This window comes from Primulina eburnea, chromosome 11 (genome assembly GCF_022965805.1).
Source record: "Primulina eburnea isolate SZY01 chromosome 11, ASM2296580v1, whole genome shotgun sequence".
In the NCBI taxonomy this organism is placed as follows: domain Eukaryota; kingdom Viridiplantae; phylum Streptophyta; class Magnoliopsida; order Lamiales; family Gesneriaceae; genus Primulina; species Primulina eburnea.
This window is the reverse complement of record NC_133111.1, coordinates 40,662,066-40,685,630: the sequence shown is the minus strand read 5'-3', so window position 1 is coordinate 40,685,630 and position 23,565 is coordinate 40,662,066. Positions and strand designations below refer to the sequence as shown.

The window sequence follows — 23,565 nt, the reverse complement described above, 5'->3', positions numbered from 1 at the left end:
TTAAATTGGAACCATTGGTATGCCATGTGTTAAAGAAAATGCTAATAATCGTAGAAGTAAACTCAGTTTATCAGATGCATGGGTTCACCTAATGCTACCCTAAACATAAGGACTCCGAGTTCCTTGTCACAAAGGAAATAAATCCCAATATTGTTGTATCCAGTAATCACACAGAAGTATAATAATCACACAGAGTGCTATCCTTTTAGGCACCTCGTAAACACAAGTATCAAATAACTTGATGACTTTTTCTTTTTTTTTTTTAAATAAGGATGAAAATATTATTCTCTCAATTCAAGAACATTTATACGAGAAATAAGTGTGAAAGCCGTGAAGACCGTGCATCAATATTGGAGAAGGAAAGTAGGGGCACCATTCTTGGAGGAGTTTCATGCGGCTGATTTTCCTTGCAAACTTAAGGAAAGCCAAGATCACTCCCTCATCAAGCAGCAAGATCCTCGGGCAAGCACAGCAACTAAGGAATGAGAATTATGGAATGGGCACTTCAGCCGGGTGATACAGCCCTATTTAAGTGGCGTCCAACCAGAAATGACAATCTCTGTCCATTTTCTTAGCTTCCGTAAGAGCCCTCTCACAACTAATTCACTAAAGCTTCTCTGTCATCTTTGAATGGTGTAGCAGCAAGTTGTCCGAAACCCCCAAAAATCCTCCCCACAAAGTCTTCAATTTGCGGTCATCTTCCTTGGAGTGGAGCCACCCGAGAGTGAGACTAGGAGTCGTCCGAGTACCACACAAATTCCTACACTCCCTCACGTTTTAAGCATTTCCCAAAATCAGTAAGTGGGTTTCTTTTATTTATTTTATAAAAATTTGCACAAATATGATTATTTTAAGTAATTATTAGTATTGATAAATATGATTCATTATTTAATTGTTTTAAGGTAAACTTTTGAAAATATATAATATTATATAAAAGATTTGGGCACAATAAATCCTTTTATTTTTGTGAACATGATATATGTAGGAAATAATTTAAATACGACTTTAAAAATTCGATCGGCATAATTTATTCATTTCCACTCGGTATAAAATCCCTTGAACTATTCGTTATCGGTTATAATATTTGAGAGCATGTTGAATTATTTAAATGCACTGAAATGATTTGATTTAGAAATGGTAAAGGAAATTCCGAACTTTGATATGCTTTGTTTAGGCCCTGATGCGGTGAGTTATAATAACCGTTCCTTTGGCCTCGCCCCTTAGAGGAGTAACATATAGGGGACTGATCAGTAAAACCATAGAAAATGAGATGATTTTCAGTGCTATATTCGTAGTTTGTTATTATTTGATTCAACATGCTTAATATTGAAATTTCGATAAATTATTCGTATGTATATCCTCGATATTTGTTATGTTCGATCGGCCCCCATTTACTGAGTATTTCCCCAAAATACTCACCCCTTACATTCCCACCCAGATAAGAACGAGGAACAAATCGAGGGTGAAGAGCAAGATCACTTTTGGGGATGGTAATGAAGAAAACTCCATTTGAGACCAGTCGAATTTATTCTGTCTTTAATTTTATCATCATGTATTCCGCTTCCGCATTTTATTTCTATCGCATTGTAAAGACGATTATTGGTTATGAAAAAGACTGGTTATTTTGATTTACTACGAGGCTTGTTGTTTTGCAATTATGTGATTGTGAGACAACGCCGGTGTCGACTAACCCCGGTCTCGGGGCGTGACATTTAAGTGGTATCAGAGCACACCAGGTTCATAATCCGGATGGGAGATTGCCATAGGAAATTTGACGAAGTCAAATTTTGGCAAAAGCTTAATCATTTTCCTAACCAACTTTGTCATCAATATCCTTATGATCCATTCTTTAGAACCCTTGGAAAATATTCCTTGTTTTGTATCATGTTCCTTGACCGCTTTTCCGATACTTGTTAAACATTTCCTCTCGTTATTTCAGGAAATGGCTCGCACACGTTTGACTGCCCGTAAGAGTGTAGCTTCGATTACTCATAGAGAGACGTTCCAACTAGACAGTCCCTGACCTCGCCCGCGCGCCCAGTCCCTTCTACGTTTAGATGATTTGACTCTAGCACGCCACGATAGGACGGCTAGGAGGCTAAGAGCTAGCAACCTGGAGAGGAGGAAGCAAGTGGAGGATCTGACTACCAAGCTATTGGCAGCAGAAAAGAGGGTCGATCAGGTATATGAGATGTTTCAACTCGTGAATGAAGATAACGGCGAACTGCGAGAGTCACTACAACTGACGAGGGTCCAAACCAAACGAGCTATGGATGAATTGGACCGACGTACCGTAGAATTGGCTGAAGCTCGTCACGCACGGGTAAGAGATAAGGAGAGAGTGGAAGAGTCGTGGAAGGTGGTCATGCAATTGTCAGAAAATAACCAAAGGCTATCAAGGGAGATAGACGAAAGGAAGGCAAGGGAGAAGGCACTCATCCAGAAGGATCAAGCCAACTGCGCGCGTGCAAAGAATGAGTTGGACAACGCGATAGGGAAGATTCTGACTCATAAGGAACAGATTGCTGAATTAGAATCGGAGAATCAAAGTCTGCAGATGCAGCTGGCAGAATTTTTAGACCCGGAGATGCCGGAGGAGGATTCCGAAGAGGAGGAAGCCCCACCTGACGTAGCTGTGGGGAATGGAGAGATATCAGATTAGAATATTTTAGTGAACCTTTTTTTTTTTTTTGTTTATTTCCGTTGTTGCCATTTTTTTTTCCATTCCAATAAATTCCCATTCAGTTGTTTATGTTTAATTGAGAAATCAATAAACGTTGTTAGTTCGATTACTTGTTGGCGTCAATTTACTTTCGCACAAATTATTCAATGCATTCTATCAAATTGTGCAACAAATATCTTAGAAACTTGTACACTTGTAGGAAATGGCCGGAAGACCTCCACGAGCCAATCGCAACCCACGGTACGCCAACAACCACAATGACAATAATGAGAATCCGAATCCTGACGGAAATCCACCTCCACCGCCATCACCTCCCAGAGTGGGCCTGAGCCAAGCAGATTTAATAGCTATAGCCACCATAGTGGCAACAACCATCCAGGGTTTGGGAAACCCCAATGGTAATCAGCAGCCACAACCACCACCGGCACAGAATGGGATCAAGCATCATTATGAGTCCCTTCGTAAGAACCGTTGCCCAGTGTTCAAGGGAGACGCCGACCCTGAGAGTAGCCAGAGTTGGTTGAAAAGCGTGGAAACCCAACTGCGACTGCTGGAAATACCTGAGGCACTTAAAGTAGAGGTGATAGTGCCATTCCTGGAGGATAAGGCAAGCAAGTGGTGGGAAACAGTCTCACCTGCCCTGACAGACGCCGGAGTAATCACCTGGCAACAATTTCGAGATGTCTTTCTCAAACATTATTTCCCAACAGAAGTCAGACTACAGAAATTGAGTGAGTTTGAGAATTTCTCGCAAACTCCAGACATGTCAGTGGTAGATTACACCTCCCGATTCAATGACCTTGGAACTTATGCCCCGACAATCATGGCAGATGGGGTTCTGAAAATGCACCGATACAAAAAGGGATTGAGCAGCCGTATTCAGTCATCCTTAGCAGTTTACCAACCTACGAGCTTTACTGATTTAATGGGAGCATCAATAAGAGCTGAGACAGACATCAAGCGTCGTGAGGACGAGAACAAGAATAAGCGGCACCTTACTGGACAATCATCCCAGGGGAAGCCGCCATTCAAGAGACCAAATCAGTCCAGTGGATCCTTCAAAGGTGCTTCGTCCCACCCAACTTACCAAGAACCAAAGATGTGCCCCAAATGTAATAATCGTCATTCTGGAGAATGCCACCGACAGACGGGAGCATGTTTCAATTGTGGGAAATTAGGGCATCGAATTGCTAATTGCCACGAGCCATTGAAGAGAAGTACCAAGCCTAATGCTGATGCGAACCCCAACAAACCAAGGGAGAATAAGCCCAACGCTCGTGTGTTTGCAATAACCCAAGAAGAAGCAGATGATGCAAACGATGTCGTGGCAGGTACTATTTTTGTCAATGAATGCCAGCTTATGTGTTGTTTGACAGTGGTGCTACTCATTCATTTATATCTAAAAGGTTCACTAAGAAACTAGGGCTTACACCTGAAATACTAGTCGAACCATTTAGAGTAGCAACTCCTACTAGTAAGACAATCGAAACACATAGAGTGCACCGACAGTGTAAAATCTGTATCCATGAGCACCTATTCCAAGCAGAATTGATACAACTGAACATGGTGGAATTCGACATCATCTTAGGAATGGATTGGTTAGCAAGAAACAATGCGATGGTAGATTGCAAGGGAAAGAGTGTTAGGCTCCGAACCCCGAGCCAAAAAGAAGTCGTGTATCATGGAAAATCCAAGGAACGGAAGTCACTTCTTTCCGCATCCCAAGCATGGAAAGCCATGAAATCTGGAGAAGATATCTATCTAGCAATGGTTAATGTAGTGAAGGAGGAGATTGAACTTAAACCAGAGGACATCCCTATCGTGCGAGATTTCCAAGACGTCTTTCCAGAGGAACTACCAGGGACAATCCCGGATCGTGAAATTGAGTTCGAAATCAACTTAGTGCCGGAAGCGGCACCCATCTCCAAGGCACCGTACAGGATGGCACCAGCTGAACTTAAGGAGCTAAAGGAGCAACTTCAAGAATTGCTAGACAAAAAGCAGATTCGACCAAGTGCGTCTCCATGGGGAGCTCCAGTACTTTTTGTCAAGAAGAAAGATGGGAGCATGAGGCTGTGCATTGACTATAGAGAATTGAATAAGATCACTATCAAGAACAAATACCCTCTTCCGAGAATAGATGACATGTTTGATCAGCTTAAGGGAGCCACAGTGTTTTCCAAATTGGATTTGAGAACGGGCTACCACCAATTGAAGGTCAGGGCTGGAGACATCCCAAAGACGGCCTTTCGGACAAGGTATGGACACTACGAATTCACAGTGATGCCCTTTGGTCTGACAAACGCACCAGCAGCCTTTATGGACCTAATGAACAGAGTATTCAAGCCGTTCCTGGATCGGTTCATAGTGGTATTCATTGATGACATCCTTGTCTATTCTCCTAGCAAAGAAGATCACGAAGAGCATCTCCGCCTCACTCTACAAACTTTAAGGGAGAAAGAACTCTACGCCAAGTTCAAGAAATGCGAATTCTGGCTGAACAGTGTGTCCTTTTTAGGGCATGTGATATCGGAAGCAGGAGTATCAGTAGATCCAAAGAAAGTGGAGTCAATTCTAGATTGGCCGAAACCGAGAAACGCCACAGACATTAGAAGCTTTCTCGGACTGGCAGGCTATTACAGGAAATTCGTCGAAGGATTCTCTTCCATAGCCGTGCCATTAACAAGACTTACTCAAAAGAATTCTAAATTCATTTGGGATGGCAACTGCGAGAAAAGTTTTTAGACATTGAAAGAAAAGCTCGCGTCTACACCAGTGTTAGTCTTGCCCACTGAAGATAAGGATTTCACCATCTACAGTGACGCATCGAAGGAAGGGCTGGGATGTGTACTCATGCAAGAAGGAAGAGTGATTGCCTATGCATCAAGGCAGTTGAAGCCGCATGAACGAAATTATCCCACTCACGACCTCGAACTGGCAGCAGTCGTCTTTGCTTTGAAGATATGGAGACATTATCTCTATGGCTCCAAGTGCGAAATCTTCACGGATCACCAGAGCCTCAAATACTTGTTCACCCAAAAGGAATTAAATATGAGGCAAAGACGATGGATTGAGCTGTTGAAGGATTACGACTTGACTATAAACTACCATCCAGGTAAGGCAAACAAGGTGGCTGATGCTTTGAGTCGGAGGAATATGAGTAAGGTTACCTTAGCTGCACTCTCCGCTCAACCATGTCTGCGAGAAATCGTCAAGTTGAACCAGGATCGAGACCCAGTTCTAGTAAAACTTAAGGAACAAGCTAGAGAAGCAAAGTCTCAAGATACTCAGATCGACGACAAAGGAGTCCTTTGGATGAAAGGACGATTGTGCGTACCGGACATCGATCACCTTCGACAAGAAGTAATGTCAGAAGCACATAAGTCGAAGTTTTCAGTCCATCCTGGCAGTACCAAGATGTACAGAGACCTAAAGAAGAATTTCTGGTGGAGTGGAATGAAAAAGGATGTTGCGATATTTGTTTCCAAATGTCTTGTGTGCCAACAGGTCAAAGCAGAGCACCAAAGACCTGGAGGACTTCTTCAACCTCTAGAGATTCCAGAATGGAAATGGGAACATATCTCCATGGACTTTGTGGTCGGGTTACCAAAGTCTAGACAAAGCCATAATGGCATCTGGGTAATCGTAGATAGACTCACAAAATCTGCGCATTTCTTACCAGTCCGCATGAACTATAATTTGGACAAGCTAGCCACATTGTACATGAACAATATCGTACGATTACATGGAGTTCCAGCCAGCATATTGTCAGACAGAGACCCGAGGTTTGTATCTCGTTTTTGGAAGAGTTTTCAACAAGCCATGGGAACTAATGTCACCCTCAGTACGGCCTATCATCCTCAGACCGATGGCCAAACAGAGAGGACAATTCAAACTTTAGAAGACATGCTGAGAGCATGTGCTCTAGACTTTAGCGGTAATTGGAGTGAACATTTGCCTTTGATTGAGTTTGCTTACAACAATAGTTATCATAGCAGCATCGGAATGGCGCCGTATGAAGCTCTGTATGGGCGAAAATGCCGGTCACCACTATATTGGGATGAAGTAGGAGAAAAGGCCATCACTGGACCCGAATTGATCCAAGAAACAGTGGATAAAATCGCTATAATCAAGGAGAGACTTAAAGTGGCACAAGATCGACAGAAAAGTTGGGCTGATTTGAAAAGAAGACCAGTGGAATTCATAGCGGGAGATAAAGCATACTTGAAAGTATCACCAATAAAAGGTGTGGTTCGATTCAACAAACCCGGGAAACTGAACCCTAGATATGTTGGACCTTTTGAAATCCTGGAGAAAGTGGGAACACTCGCTTACAGACTGGCACTCCCACCGAGTATGTCTAGAATCCATAATGTCTTCCATGTTTCACAACTAAGAAGATATGTTTCAGACCCAAGCCACATCCTTGAAGCTGAACCACTCTTAGTCGAGGGAAACTTGAATGAAGGACTTACTTATAAGGAAGTCCCGATCAGAATCGTGGATACCAAGGACCAAGTACTAAGGAGACGAACAATTCCATATGTCAAAGTACAATGGTCTAATCATACCGAAAGAGAAGCCACTTGGGAACTCAAAGAGAAAATGCGAGACCAATATCCCTACCTTTTCGAAGGACAAGTTAATCCAAGTTTCGAGGACGAAACTTACAATAAGGAGAGAAGAATGTGAAAGCCGTGAAGACCGTGCATCAATATTGGAGAAGGAAAGTAGGGGCACCATTCTTGGAGGAGTTTCATGCGGCTGATTTTCCTTGCAAACTTAAGGAAAGCCAAGATCACTCCCTCATCAAGCAGCAAGATCCTCGGGCAAGCACAGCAACTAAGGAATGAGAATTATGGAATGGGCACTTCAGCCGGGTGATACAGCCCTATTTAAGTGGCGTCCAACCAGAAATGAGATCACACCACATAGAGCTTGCAATTTCGATCACCTCCTTGCCCTTTCCCGAAAATTTTCCAGCGACCAAAGCTTCATCCAGAATCTCGAGATTTCCGCGGCGGTTCGAACAAGCTGTCGTCCATTGTTCCGTTAACATTTTCTGTCAATCCTCAAAGCCGGAATTCAGCCCAAGTTCGAAGCGTTGCCACAGCGGTGTGAAGTCTAGATTCCACCACTTCCGAAGCTTTCCAGTAAGACAATCTCTGTCCATTTTCTTAGCTTCCGTAAGAGCCCTCTCACAACTAATTCACTAAAGCTTCTCTGTCATCTTTGAATGGTGTAGCAGCAAGTTGTCCGAAACCCCCAAAAATCCTCCCCACAAAGTCTTCAATTTGCGGTCATCTTCCTTGGAGTGGAGCCACCCGAGAGTGAGACTAGGAGTCGTCCGAGTACCACACAAATTCCTACACTCCCTCACGTTTTAAGCATTTCCCAAAATCAGTAAGTGGGTTTCTTTTATTTATTTTATAAAAATTTGCACAAATATGATTATTTTAAGTAATTATTAGTATTGATAAATATGATTCATTATTTAATTGTTTTAAGGTAAACTTTTGAAAATATATAGTATTATATAAAAGATTTGGGCACAATAAATCCTTTTATTTTTGTGAACATGATATATGTAGGAAATAATTTAAATACGACTTTAAAAATTCGATCGGCATAATTTATTCATTTCCACTCGGTATAAAATCCCTTGAACTATTCGTTATCGGTTATAATATTTGAGAGCATGTTGAATTATTTAAATGCACTGAAATGATTTGATTTAGAAATGGTAAAGGAAATTCCGAACTTTGATATGCTTTGTTTAGGCCCTGATGCGGTGGGTTATAATAACCGTTCCTTTGGCCTCGCCCCTTAGAGGAGTAACATATAGGGGACTGATCAGTAAAACCATAGAAAATGAGATGATTTTCAGTGCTATATTCGTAGTTTGTTATTATTTGATTCAACATGCTTAATATTGAAATTTCGATAAATTATTCGTATGTATATCCTCGATATTTGTTATGCTCGATCGGCCCCCATTTACTGAGTATTTCCCCAAAATACTCACCTCTTACATTCCCACCCAGATAAGAACGAGGAACAAATCGAGGGTGAAGAGCAAGATCACTTTTGGGGATGGTAATGAAGAAAACTCCATTTGAGACCAGTCGAATTTATTCTGTCTTTAATTTTATCATCATGTATTCCGCTTCCGCATTTTATTTCTATCGCATTGTAAAGACGATTATTGGTTATGAAAAAGACTGGTTATTTTGATTTACTACGAGGCTTGTTGTTTTGCAATTATGTGATTGTGAGACAACGCCGGTGTCGACTAACCCCGGTCTCGGGGCGTGACAATAAGAGGCCGAAGGGGAAAACACATCCCGCATGACCAATAGCTTTGGTTAAGATACGAGTTGTCTGATTTGCTGACTGATGCACAACTACAAAAGTATAATTAAGTAAATCAAATGATAGATTGTTACAATCATCTACAATCAAACCAAAGCTGGAAGGCACTGAACTGGAATTATGGAAGGCTTCAATAACTGGTTGAATATGATCAGGTTCTACTATTACATTCTGGACATGTAAACCATTGAGCCAGCCGAGAGCTTTACGAATTCTCAATACTTCTGCGGTTGCTGGAGAATGAATGGTGGCCCGGGATACAATCGTCTACAACAGCAAACAAATTACCTTATAAAAGTCTAAGAATGCATCCAAAACCGGGAGTCCGGGATGATTGAGAAGGGTTTGAACATTACATTTAACACGGCTATAATTCTACTGTTCGAGAGTTGGCAGTACCTCTCGATGTCAACAAGAATTATCGTGTACACAGACTCTAACCACCAGTACTGCACCATTAATTTTCATAATAAAGCTGCTGCCTATCTCCTTCTTTGCATTTTCATAACTATATAATATTCAACGTTTTATTTCGATAAAATATTGACTTCATCTCTATCCTCCTACTGTCTCCATCCAGGATTGATAACCTTTTACAAACGCAAGCAACCGTGTCCTTGTATTTTGGCCATGCATCAGCTTTGAACCAAATATATATATATACCTCGTTGATACACCATAATTATGAACGACCCGGATCCGAGTTAAACCAACCCGATCAGTGCTATAGCCCATTAATCAGAATGACGAGTCTATGTTAAATACAAAATTTAACATTCGAGCACAGTACTGTTATTAAATAACCGAGCACAGGGTTACCGAGCATCCAGATTAAGAGCTCTCCGATCCGAATATATATCTGAATGAAGATGAGTAAAGTCCTATTTGTATAAAACTCTTGAACAAATATTACACGATAAGGAAATAATCCCGAGAGAACAAGGATATGCTATTCGAATTTATAAGATAAGGTAAGGTCAACACAGTCTTGTTATAACCAGAGTGCTTACAATATTGAAGTTCTTTCTAAAGAAAAGTTCTTTCCATACAAGAAACATAGCCCCCTCTATAAATACCATGTATTCTCTGTCACTTTAATTCATTCATTACTTGCTTGCTATATACTCGCACTTAATTTTTGCTCTTCGCACTAACTTAAGCATAGGAGAGGCTACATCAAAATCCTCTTCCCTAACGTTTGTTTGTTCACACAGGAATTTAGCTCGGGAGATTATTTGTCACGCCCCGAGATTCGAGATTGACACCGACGTTGTTTAACAATCACACAATTGAAAACAACCAGTCTTGTAGCACAGTGTAAACCGAAACCAATTTATAAATCATAATTCAAACGAAATAGCATTGTCTTACAACTTAAAAAACAACAGAGTTTAAATGCGGAAACGTAAAACTGAATTAAAAGTTCAATTTAATCTAAATCTCGAATTCTCGAATTTCACCAGCCCCAAAACTGGTCCGAATCCTTTTCCTCAACTTGTTCTTCGGATTTATCTGGGAGGGGAGAGTAAGGGGGATGAGTATTTAGGAATACTCAGCAAGTGGGGCCGTATCGAGCACAACACAAAAAAAATATTTACTCTATTTTCGAAACAACACATAATACATCATGCTTTTCGTAACGTCATATTCATAACATAACAACACTGCGATTTTTTCACCTTCTATGGTTTACTGATATCAGTCCTTAATTTTTAATCCTCTAAGGGACGAAGCCATAAAACGGTTCTATTCCACCGTGAAAGGCCATATGTTGGAATTCCACCCATTTTCAGGATATCCTCACAGTGCCAACACGTAGACGTACCAAAATTTCGAAAAAAACATATGGACAGAACGACGGTTCTCGACCGTATTTTAAAAAAAATGAACACATGCGTAATCTGAAAATTTGAACATTTAAAACAGCCCACTTACAGTATTTTTAATTGCTAAAGGCGTAGGTGCTTGGCTTCAGGAATTGGGCCGCTTCTTGTTTTTGCTCGGACAGTGCTTCGGCTCGATTTCTTGGACGATTTTTGTGCAGAGTTTCGGCTAGGAAAGCTGCTGGAATTCTCAAAAATTGAGCGCAAGGATTTCGAAATTTGTGTGTTGAATGGCTGTGAATGATGTGGTATTTATAGGTGAGGGAGAGAGAGTTAAATATGACACTCAAATAATGCCTAAACTTGTGCCAAATCCCATAAGATTTGACTCCAACTATGCCTTCCATGGTTGATGATTTTTCTCCCAAATTGAGCTATTAATTCTCTAGTCTAGCACTTTGATTGGCTCGAAAATTGGTGCAAGGGAGGGGAAAAGATTTGCTTCCATTCTTTGGCTCAATCTTGCATGATATCAAATAATTTGGCACCACCATATTTAGGAAAAATCCTAGTAAATTTGAAATCACCATGCCCATGTAACAATTCTCCTAAACCTTGCATGATATCTCTCAAATCTTGCAATATCTCCTTCCCAATTTCGAAAATTTGCATGCTTAATCATAAGTTAATTAACTTAATATTGTCTATCCAAGAGTATCTCCACATTTCCTACATAAATATTCTCCAATCTATACATCTTATTTTAATACAATAAAAAAATCAGATGCTAAAATTTCCTTACAATTATCTAATAAAATGTGAGAAAAATCCGGTTTTTACATTATTGACCAGAGAAATGTTCCGCTCGGATGATAATGAAATAAGGGAAGCTCGGCCAGGGCATTTACCAAAAAAATTGTCACATTTTAGCTCATCAGACCGAGCCCAGTGTACGTAAAATTTTTAGCACATCACTCATAATTTACTTATACATATATCCGACGAACAGTATACCTCTTGACTATCATCCATCTGAAAGTTATCTGGCTGCTGGCGCCCGTGGGTTGAAGGTGGGGTCAGACATTGACAAGTCGACCTTTGTTTGGTTTCAATCATCTAAATTAGTTTCTCATTCCTAGATAAACTCACGGGGCCGTTTACTCGGATGGATAAGGCTGGATGTGATTAAAAAATCACGTGATTAGTAAAGTATTTAAGTTGGATGTGGAATAAAAATTAATAAATAATATTATATTTAGATTGATTAAATTTGGAAAAAGTGGTAAATTTTATTCTTGTCTCATTTATGTGTGGTAAAGATTAAGTGGGGTGTATTCAATTCAGAGTTTTGATGACTTTCAATGACTTTTTTAAATGATAGACTTTTATGGATTTGATAAATTTTTATTGACTTTTATAGAATCTCACAGATTTACAAAAAGATTTATGTGGATTTATGTAGAATTTTTTGCAAGATTTTTATAGACTTTTGTGGATTTCTTTTTTTTATAAAATTTTATAAATTTTGTACTTAACTATAACATTTGATTTTTTTATTGATTTCTTTGAACCAATAATTAATTGACATATATAACATATTCAGTTTGAAATTATTTTCAGTATTTATATTAATAAATAAATTTACTTATTTAAAAGTTAAATCTTAATCCTTACATGTGTATATTTGTGGGTTTATATGCATGTTTGTAAATTTTTTAAAATACATCAATTGATTAACATATAACCTTCTTTTTAAATTGATAATATACATGTGAAAATAATATTATTTATTATTGTGTGAATATAATTTTGTATAAAAATATTATAGCTTACATATTAATTGAAAATACTAAAATGAATTTAAAAAATCATGGTTGTTACCAGACTATTTAATTACTAAGAATTAAGCAACATTTTTTGATCATCTTTTATTATTATTGAATATTACATTAATTTGTATAAATCATAAATTAAAAAGCACAAAATCAATTCTATAATTCAAAATTTCCCGTTATATTAAAATAAAAAAATATTAAATGAACAATCAGCCAAAAAATGAAAATTTTGAAAAGGAAAGATGAAAATATATATAGAGATACACTTCGAAAATTTGAGAGAATGATAGAAATAGATGAGAGGAGAGAAGATAGGAAGGGATGCGATGTGAAGCGACAGAGGGAAAAATAAATAGCTTGTGTATGAGTTAGAAGTTTTAAAAATCCATTCAAATCTTTGGAGTGAACCAAATACAATTTTTTACAATTTGTAGTTGTACCTTAGGCTTTAATGTTTGTATGTCAATGAATTCCATGGAGTTATTAAAAGTCCATGGAAAATTTGAATACCTATAGAATTTTATAGAGTTTATAAAAGTCAATGTTGAATACCACTTGACTTTTTAAAACTCCATGAAAGTCTATTTTGAATACCACAAGACTTCTATAGAATATGCAAAAGTCTTGATTGAATACCTCTAAATTTTTAAAATCTACAAAAGTCATTAAAAGTCCATAAATTTCCCAAGTTGAATACACCCCATAAGTCTTAGTCTTGTCTCATTTATGTTTTGGCAATGTTCGTCCTTTCTTTTGCAATTTTATTCGAAGTGATTATATTGCAATGGATATGCCGGCAATGCATCAGCACCACATAAATACCATGTGGAAAAAAAACTAAAATTACAAAAAAAATTATAACAAATTAAGGCTGAAATTTGACAACGTAAAACAACAAAATCGGAAAGAAAAAAAAAACATAAAGGAAGAAAATCTTCAACCATTCAATATTTATTATGATGGTGAATATGTATCATTTTGATACGTTATATTTTTAATATAATGTGCATTATTCATTACTTTATCTTGCAACATAGTATTACAAATTTACAATAACATACCCTTCTGATGCATTCATTGAAGCAGTAACTATAAGGATGCTATCTTCTGCTCGACGATATTTCGAAAAAGCAAAGAAAGAACTGAACTATGTCTCGAAGACTCGAACACACAAAGTAAACAAATAAATACATCGACATTTATGTCTACTTGAGGAATTCGATAGATCAAGATTAATCAATTTATTCGAACTAGACACCATTTCAATTCGTGGGGACACTCCGATCTGCAAGTATTACTCATCGGGTCTCGAGGTTGTTTATCGAACCAGATGATTCATCTTGCATATCTCCGTGGTGGTCCGGTGTCTTATTACATGAGCTGAACGTAGTAAAAGGGCATAGTTTCAAGCCATGTTTACTTGGGTCGACGCCCATTTTTATCAACTTTTTCTTAGTATGTGAATGCCAATGATTCCTTACTTCATCATCCGTCCGACCCGGCAAACGCCCAGCAATCAGAGACCACCTAACAATCAAGAAATCGATATTATGTTATAGCTAACGTCCTGGTTAATTTTTTCGGCACAAAAGGGAAGAAGATTTTCCGTCCCGTTTTGATATTACTCCTTTTCATATCGGCACTTACCAATTTCTCAGAGTAAGACCAAATTCTGACCGACTTACCAGACAAAAAAACATAGACAATATACTAACTTACATGACGGAAATTATAATTTTTCCATTCATTGTAAAATTAGACGACGTACCGATTGCCGAGGAGTGCGTAGAGCCTAATAACGAGGTCTTCTTCATCTTCACCGAAGTAACTACCTCGCTTGATATTTGGCCTTAGGTGGTTCATCCAACGCAGTTTGCAGCATTTGCCACACCGGTGCAGCCCTACAACATAAAAGTTGTAACGTTTTCGTTATCAATATTCTATTCTATTGTATTAAATCCATCAACTATCCTGCTGACGTATTAAATGTAGCAGTAAACTTTATATCTATCTTGTACGTTGTGTTTGCGTTTTGCAAAATATATAATAATGCGATTTATGTAATACTACAAAATACATTTGTCACACTGTTTCAGGGGAAAAAAAAAGGTTTTCATACTATACGAATATTTTTAAGTAAAATAAATGAAACTTCAGTAACAATATAATCTAATTAGCCTTTCAAGAATTTAGATTTAAGAACAAAAATGATAATAGACATCAATATTCAAAGCTCTACTTGAACCATGTCCGAAAGATAATGTATTAACTTATTTTTTAATGTGTCGGTACAGTTAACAATTAATTGAACATAGGTGCCCTATTAAAGTGTACTGTCCTAAAGATCATAAATACATATATTTGTGAACTTTAATTTTTTTATGTGTCGGTAAAGTTAACAATTGATTGAACATATAAAAGTTAAAGTGCCCTCTGTGCTGAATTTTTCAATATCGCTCGAGAAACAAGAGATTGAAATCTGAGAACCACCAAAGGAAAGTGAGATCAAGAATGGAGGAGAACTGATGCTGTGTCTCTGATCATCGAAAGAACCTTATTATGATGCAAAGTTATTTACTAGAAAAATTCAAGTATGCAAGAAAAACAACTTTTAAACTTGTCATTTGGTTTGAAACTAAACACGAATTTATAAAATGTTTGAATTTGAACCGTATATTCATTAAGGTTCCTCCTCCCCATGCACTCTAATTTTTGGCTCCATCTCCCTATGGAAGTATGAAAACAGCCGAGGTTCCTAACAGCTTTATTCATCTAAATACATGAAATGCTGCCCAAAATCAAGATTATAAGAATTAAGAAATCAACATGCATGCATTTGACCTACTTTAGTAGAAAAATATGGTAAAGAAAATGCATCAACAACTTATTTCCAACAAATTAAAATATGAACATGCCAAATTTTTCATGCTTGAATAATCTCACGAAGGCTAAAAAAGCAGGATGAGTAGTAGAAAAAACCTGCCGATTTGGGGACTTTGTTCCAACGCCCTTCGCCATGAACGTTGATGTAATCGGTCAACTTATTATCTTCTCGGTCGCTCCACGAGGACTCTTTAATCTCCTTGTGTTTCTTACAACATTTCCTCATCCTTTGATGACAACTACTACAACTGAAATATGGAAAGAACTAAAGTTTATATATTATTACAGAAGCAAGAAATCAAGTTTAGTGTACCTCTAATCTAAATTTATGTATTGGGTGCAGCAAACCCTAGTGGAATGGCATTGGTATTTATGCAAAGAAGAGGAAGGGCAGTGGATATGGACTAGTTAAAAGAAGAATGTGGAGGCTGACTTATTGACTGGTGGATTCCCCCAAATTGGTAGGTTGAATGAGAGTGTTGATCGCCAAACAACAGTGTAGTGGACCAAGTCTCTTGTGCACTCACCAACCATTTTCACACGTCAAAATCGAACTCAAAATATTCTAGAATATATATATATATATATATATATATATATATATATATATATATATATATATATATATATATATTAATGATAATATTGAATTTTTTTTCCTGTACTAAAAATTTTCTTGGAGATAAAGTACGGGCCCGGTATATGTCACTTTCAAATAAAAATTTTGTTATATCCTTATATGATAACAAATATTGTTACACTTATGAGTATAAATGCACAATATATGTTAATTTACATTGCACTATGCCATGTGGAAATGTGTATTTGAAATTCAATTAAGGAAAAGTTGTAATTTTTGATCTAATATTTTTGTTCCTTCACAATTTGTCATCTATGTTGTTAGATTTAATTTTAGTCCACTATCTTTATTCTTTTTGCATTTTTTCTTGGGAGAATAAATTTTTTGATCCAATATATTTGCCACTTTTGGTTTCGGTATATTGCCGGTCTTGATTTCGGTATATTATTTTTTCGTATTCGGCTTTTTTGGTCGATTCTATCTCCGGAGTCCAATTTCCGTTGGAAAAGGTTGACGAGAGAGTGGCTGAAGATGATGTGTCTAAACAATAGGCATTTTTGTGTTTTTTTTTTTGCCAACTAGGGACTTCACTTAATAGGGAAAATATTTTTTTTGGTCATGTAATTTGTCACTTTTATTTTTATTTTGGTCAAATAAATTTTCAGTTTTTTGTCTTGACACAATAAATTTTGAATTTCGACTATTTCGGTCCTTCTACTGCTGAAATATTCAATTTTGGCCAAAAAATTGCTGATTTAATGATTGTTAAATCACATATGAGTGTCACATCATTGAAAGATTACGGTGGTATGCATAAAACTTTATAAATTTGTTTGATTTGTTCCACACTTTTTTATGTTAGGTTGCTTCCAAATAAATTGTTTTAATTTCAAAACCTAGGAATCCACAAATTTTTGGTAACTTTAGCTTTAGCTACCATCTAATCAACATTTTTTTGACAAAAAAAAACATTATGGAATATTGTACTAATATCAACAATTGAAAAATTAGTTGACCTGAACAAAAAAAACACAAGTTATTGGACCAAAAAATCCCTGTATTTTTAGCCACATCAGCTTCAGTCTTCGTCTCGTCGGTCTTTTCCAACAAAAATTGGCAAATCCAGGAGAAAATTGACAAAATAGCCGAATTTGAAAAGATAAGGTATCGAAATAAAAAATCGACAAATTAGTAGGCCAAAAACCAAAATTAGTGAAGATACTAGATCAACAAAGAATTTCCCTTTCCGCTTAGTGTTATATAATATGGGGTCACGTAGTACTAATATGTAATCAATCTAGCAGAAAAAGGTTACATTTTCGAAAATAAAGGTTGGCCATTATGGAATGATTATTTCCCCTTTCATTATGGAATGATTATTTCCCCTTTCCCCTTTCATATGGAATGATTATTTCCCCTTCTTTCGCACGTTACTTTAAGCATTGTGCTATTTTTTTGTTCGCAATAATAGTTCAATGTTCTCGTGTACCTTTCTGTTTGTGCATATACATTTTGTATAACAATCTTAAAACAGATTACTCATTACGTGCTGTTTCAGATATGGCTACTGAATCCAGTGTGCAAAGGAAACTGCTCATGTTGTCCATCCTCAAGTTGTCCCTCTTGGTACCCCACGTGCTGCTGCGGTTACTGTTCCAGCAAGTCACGGTGAAAAACCCGAGAAGTTCACTGGTGTGGACTTCAAAAGGTGGCAGCAGAAGATGCTGTTTTACATGACGATGCTGAACATGGCTAGATTCCTCACTGAGGATGCTCCTAAACTCAACGAGGGTGAGGGAGATGTTGAATCTGTTAGTGCGGTTGAGGCATGGAATCATTCTGATTTCTTGTGCCGAAACTATGTACTAAACGGATTGGCATATTCGCTCTACAACGTGTTTTGCGAAAAGAAAACGGCTAAAGAGCTGTGGGGAATCCCTTGACAGAAAGTACAAAACCGAGGATGCCGGGGCCAAGAAGTTTCTTGTTGGTCGCTTTCTGGACTTTAAAATGGTGGATTCAAAGCCGGTTATCAGTCAAGTTCAAGAATTACAAGTGATTCTTCACGAGATTCACGGTGAGGGGATGACTTTGAGCGAATCATTCCAAGTGGTTGCTATTGTTGAGAAACTACCACCAGTTTGGAAGGATTTCAAGAATTACTTGAAGCACAAACGAAAGGAGATGAATGTTGAAGAGCTTATTGTTCGACTTCGTATTGAGGAAGAAAACAAGAGTTCGGAAAGAAGATTGTTCTCTCCTGTTGCTGCTAAGGCAAATGTTGTCGAGCATGGTCAAAGCTCGAAAAAGAGAACCTTCTCCTCCTCCAACAGAAAGTTGAACATGGGACCCAAAGGAGGCGTTTCAAAGAAGAAGTTCTCGGGAAAATGCTATAACTGTGATGGCATGGATCACAATGCATCGGAATGTAAGAAGCCAAGGAGAAACCGAGAGGCAAATGTGGTAGAGAACATTTCTCAGGAGGTTTCAAACATGAATCTCTGTGCTGTAATATCAGAGGTTAATCTGGTGGGTTCGAATCCAAAGGAGTGGTGGATCGACACGGGTGCCACTCGCCATGTTTGCTCGGATAAGGAGATGTTTGCAACTCTTGAGGAATCTGAGAATGGGGAAAAGCTGTTCATGAGAAATTCCGCCACTTCTGAAATCAAGGGTCAAGGAAAAGTTGTCCTAAAGATGACATCGGGAAAAGAACTGACTTTGAACAATGTGTTGTATGTACCTGACATCCGCAAGAACTTGGTGTCCGGGTCGCTTCTTAACAAGCATGGTTTCCGCATTGTGTTTGAGTCAGATAAGGTGGTTTTGTCTAAGAGTGGAATGTTTGTTGGCAAATGTTATGTTTGTAATGGTTTGTTCAAACTAAATGTAATAGCTATTAAGCCCGTGATGAATAAAGTTAACACTTTTTCTTACTTGCTTGAGTCTTCTTGTTTATGGCATGGTAGACTTGGACAAGTTAATTATGATACAATTCGTAGATTAATTAACATGAAAAGCATTCCTGCATTCCAAATTGATAAACAACACAAATGTGAAACTTGTGTTGAGGCAAAACTAACGAGATCATCTTTTCGAACTATTGAAAGAAATAGTGAACCACTTGATATAACTCACAGTGATGTATGTGATTTAAAAGGTGTACAAACTCGTGGTGGAAATAAATACTTCATTACTTTTGTTGACGATAGCACAAAATTTTGTTATGTGTATCTCCTCAAAAGCAAGGATGAAGCTATTGAAAAATTTGTCCAATATAAGAGTGAAGTTGAAAATCAACTTAACAAGAAAATTAAGGTGCTAAGAAGTGATCGTGGAGGTGAATATGAATCACCATTTGCTGAGTTTTGTGCTCAACATGGTATCAAACACGAAAGAACTGCACCTTATTCTCCTCAGCAAAATAGCATTGCAGAGAGAAAGAATCGCACTTTGAAAGAAATGATGAATGCGTCGCTATTAAGTTCTGGTTTACCACAGAACTTGTGGGGGGAAGCTGTTCTAACAGCTAATTACCTTTTAAATAAGGTACCCCGGAAGAAGCTAGATAAAAGCCCATACGAGTTATGGAAAGGTAGAAGTCCTTCCTACCAATATTTGCGAGTGTGGGGGTGTCTTGGCAAGGTAGCAGTACCCACTCCAAAGAAAGTAAAGATATGACCAAAAACTGTGGATTGTATTTTCATTGGATATGCTCAAAACAGTAGTGCATATCGTTTTCTTGTACATGAATCTCAAATACCTGATATTCACAAGAACACGATAATGGAATCAAGAAATGCTTCGTTCTTTGAACACATGTTTCCATACAAATCTAAGGAAAAACCAAGTTCATCCAAAAGATTATATGAAACAATTGATGAAGAACAAGAGCTTGATCAAGACATTGAAACTAGACGTAGCAAGAGAGCTAGGACTGAGAAATCCTTTGGTCCGGATTTCATCACTTTCATGATGGAAAGTGAACCTCAAAGCTTCAAGGAAGCAATTAGTTCATCTGAGGGACCTCTATGGAAAGAGGCTATCAATTCCGAAATGGAATCCATTTTACAAAACCATACGTGGGAATTAGTAAATCTTTCTCCGGGAAGCAAACCACTAGGCTGTAAATGGGTTTTCAAAAGGAAAATGAAATCAGATGGAACAATAGATAAGTATAAAGCCAGATTGGTAATTAAAGGTTACCATCAACGTGAATGGCTTGATTACTTTGACACATATTCTCCTGTATCGAGAATAACCTCTATTCGTGTGATACTTGCGATTGCCGCATTGCGGAATCTTGAAGTACATCAAATGGACGTAAAGACGGCTTTTCTAAATGGAGATTTAGAAGAGGAAATTTACATGGAACAACCTGAGGGATTTTCTGCGAATGAGCAAGAAAATAAGGTTTGTAAACTGGTGAAGTATCTATATGGCTTAAAACAAGCACCAAAGCAATGGTACGAAAAATTTGATAAAGCCATGATGGAAAGTGGATTTAAATTCAGTGAATGTGACAAATGTGTATACATAAAGAACACTGAATTTGGATATGTCATTTTATGTATTTACGTATATGACATACTTATCATTGGTAGTAATGATAAGATGATCAAATCCACCAAGAAGTTATTGAACTCAAGATTTGATATGAAAGATTTGGACTTAGCCGATGTAATCCTTGGAATTAAAATCCATAGAACATCAGAAGGGCTAGTCCTTAGTCAGTCACATTATGTTGACAAAATACTTGAGAAATTCAATAACGATGACTTTGCATTGGCTAAAACCCCGATAGATACCAGTCAGCATCTATCAAAGAATCGAGGGGAGAGTATGTCTCAAATAGAATACTCTCGAGTCATTGGAAGTCTGATGTACTTAATGAGTTGTACAAGACCAGACATAGCCTATGCAGTAAGCAAATTGAGTAGATTCACGAGTAATCCAGGAGTTGAACACTGGAAAGCAATTATCAGATTGCTAAGATACTTAAGGTACATTCGTGATCATGGGCTGCACTATACCAGATATCCTGCTGTTATCGAAGGATACAGTGATGCAAATTGGATATCTGATATGAAAGACTCAAAATCTACAAGTGGATTTGTGTTCACTTTAGGAGGTGCATCAATTGCGTGGAAATCTTCTAAACAAACTGTAATAGCCAGATCCACGATGGAATCTGAGTTTATAGCTCTTGACAAGTGTGGTGAAGAGGCTGAATGGCTGCGTCACTTTTTAGAAGATGTTCCAGGATGGGAAAAACCAGTGCCGGCTATATGCATACATTGTGACAGCCAATCTGCGATTGGTAAGGCACAAAATAATATGTATAATGGTAAGTCTAGACATATACGTCGTAGACATAATACCATTAGACAACTACTCTCAACTGGAGTTATCTCTGTTGACTATGTAAAGTCAAAGAATAATATAGCGGATCCGCTAACCAAAGGGTTAAACAGAGAGTTAGTTGCGAAAATGTCAAGGGGAATGGGGCTCAGGCCTATAGAATAAATTGGTGTGAAGGAAAACCCAACCTACGCTGACTGGAGATCCCAAGAACTAGGTTCAATGGGAAAACCTAATCGCATTAATTTGGAGAATCACTGTGGGGGTTATCCATAATCCATTCCTATTATGAAACAGTGAATGTTGAGGATAAGTTTACGGCTTTTAATGATTCTGATAAGAAGCAATATAGAATCACCTATGTGAGAGAGAGGTGGGGCCGCTTCGAAGGAATTGCAGGGCTCAATTCTAGATCCTCTTGCAGAACCAGGAGTGTGTTCATGGCCAAAACGAACACAATCATGAGAACTGAATAGTATTAGGAAGAGTCTTGTGTGAAGTATATCTTAACTCACACAAACGGCTGTACAGTTCAAAGACATCATGTCTACTGTCAACCAGTGAATTATTATGCTTTCACAAGGGAAGGTTCAAAGGGTAATATCTACCTATCCTATGCAAGATTCAACTGTTGAACTTTATCACGAAAACGTTGAATATCTTTCAATTTCCATTCATGTGGGGGATTGTTGGACTTATATAGGCCTATTGGGCTTGTTCTTTGAATGAGAAATTGGACAAGGCCTAGTAGATGGCAAGTGGGAAATGTCCCACATTGGAAAATGAACATAGCATTGGTGAGTTTATATTGTGTTATACTTTATGGAGGTGTAACAATGATTGGTCAAGAGGCTCTCTCTCGCGCGCACAGGCGCAGGGGGGTGCAAATCATGAGCCCGATTTGCAGTGGAAAAAGGCTTGACTTGTGTGCAAGCGTACGAGCGCGACATGGGTGCGTCGAATGTCGGACCGATCAAGGCAAAATTTTCCACCACGGTTCACCTGGCTTTTGCTATATTTATTTTCGAAAATGTAACCTTTGGTATTTCAGCTGACCATTGGTATTCCAAACTGAAATGACCTTTGGTGCTCCAGCTGGACTGACTTTTGGTGCTCCAGCTGAGCTGACCTTTGGCCTTTCAGATGGCCAACCGTGGCTGTTCGTATGGAGCCGGAGTGTGCCTATATATAGAGGCAACAAAGTCCTTCAAACACATCCGAAAACACTCCCCTACATTCTGATATTTTCGAAGCTGCTCTTCTCTTCCTGTCTCGGCACCCGCTGCTTCCACCGGCTACTGCTCTTCTGTCGTTACTCTGTCCTGTGATAAAGTTCAGGTACTTTTTCGGTTCGCCGTGGTGGTGCCTTGTGCTACGGTACTACTGGTTTTCCGTTGTATCCTGGGAAACAGACGTCCACGTTTATCCTCGCAGCACACACCGGAGGGGAAGAATCTGTTTTAAGGACACTGTATTTTCATACAGGCCTCGGTTTGATTTAACTTTTGTACTATCCTGCTGTTTTGTTTATCGTACTGCTTCGCTTCTTTCGCACGTTACTTTAAGCATTGTGCTATTTTTTTTGTTCGCAATAATAGTTCACTGTTCTCGTGTACCTTTTTTGTTTTTGCATATACATTTTGTATAACAGTTCATTCATATTTTTTATTTATTCATACAGTTTTATTCATCATTGAGGACAACTCGTGGGCATACTAATTAATGCTTTTAATTTGTCCTAAGAAAAATTTGAAATTATATTATCCTTTCCTCAACAATTTTTTATTTTTATTTTTAAAAAGAACGGTAGTTGAACATATAGCAAACACGAAAATGTTATTTGAAAGTTAAACACGCACATTATTTATCTACCAAATTTCTCAAGCGGGTACAAGATTAGGGTTAATTTATTGGATAACAAAAATATATGTAATATTGTTTGGATAAAAGACTATACTTTTCTCTTACTTCCTTTTCAAAAATTTTACTTTACAAATCATTTATGAGTTTTGCCAAAAAAATACACTA

At 37.9% G+C, this 23,565-nt stretch overlaps 2 protein-coding genes across 3 annotated transcripts; one reads left to right on the top strand and one right to left on the bottom strand.

The window, feature by feature from the left end:
• Positions 1 to 2,885: 2,885 nt before the first annotated feature.
• LOC140805629 (uncharacterized) lies at positions 2,886 to 5,428 on the top strand. Its single transcript, XM_073161888.1, has 3 exons — positions 2,886 to 4,014; positions 4,230 to 4,720; positions 4,841 to 5,428. Exons 1-3 carry the CDS (start codon positions 2,886 to 2,888, stop codon positions 5,426 to 5,428), a joined length of 2,208 nt encoding a protein of 735 aa, XP_073017989.1.
• An 8,354-nt stretch (positions 5,429 to 13,782) lies between these two features.
• On the bottom strand, positions 13,783 to 16,036 carry LOC140806079 (transcription factor MYB3-like). 2 transcript variants are annotated; one of them, XM_073162542.1, is made up of 4 exons: positions 15,910 to 16,036; positions 15,693 to 15,844; positions 14,482 to 14,614; positions 13,783 to 14,240 (listed from the first exon to the last, which is right to left on the bottom strand). In XM_073162542.1, the coding sequence occupies exons 2-4, from the start codon at positions 15,820 to 15,822 to the stop codon at positions 14,012 to 14,014; spliced, it is 492 nt and encodes a 163-aa protein (XP_073018643.1). In that variant the 5' UTR covers positions 15,823 to 15,844; positions 15,910 to 16,036; the 3' UTR covers positions 13,783 to 14,011. The 2 variants fall into 2 exon arrangements, with proteins under 2 accessions (XP_073018643.1, XP_073018642.1); XM_073162541.1 differs by having other exon boundaries at positions 15,693 to 15,977.
• Positions 16,037 to 23,565: the final 7,529 nt, after the last annotated feature.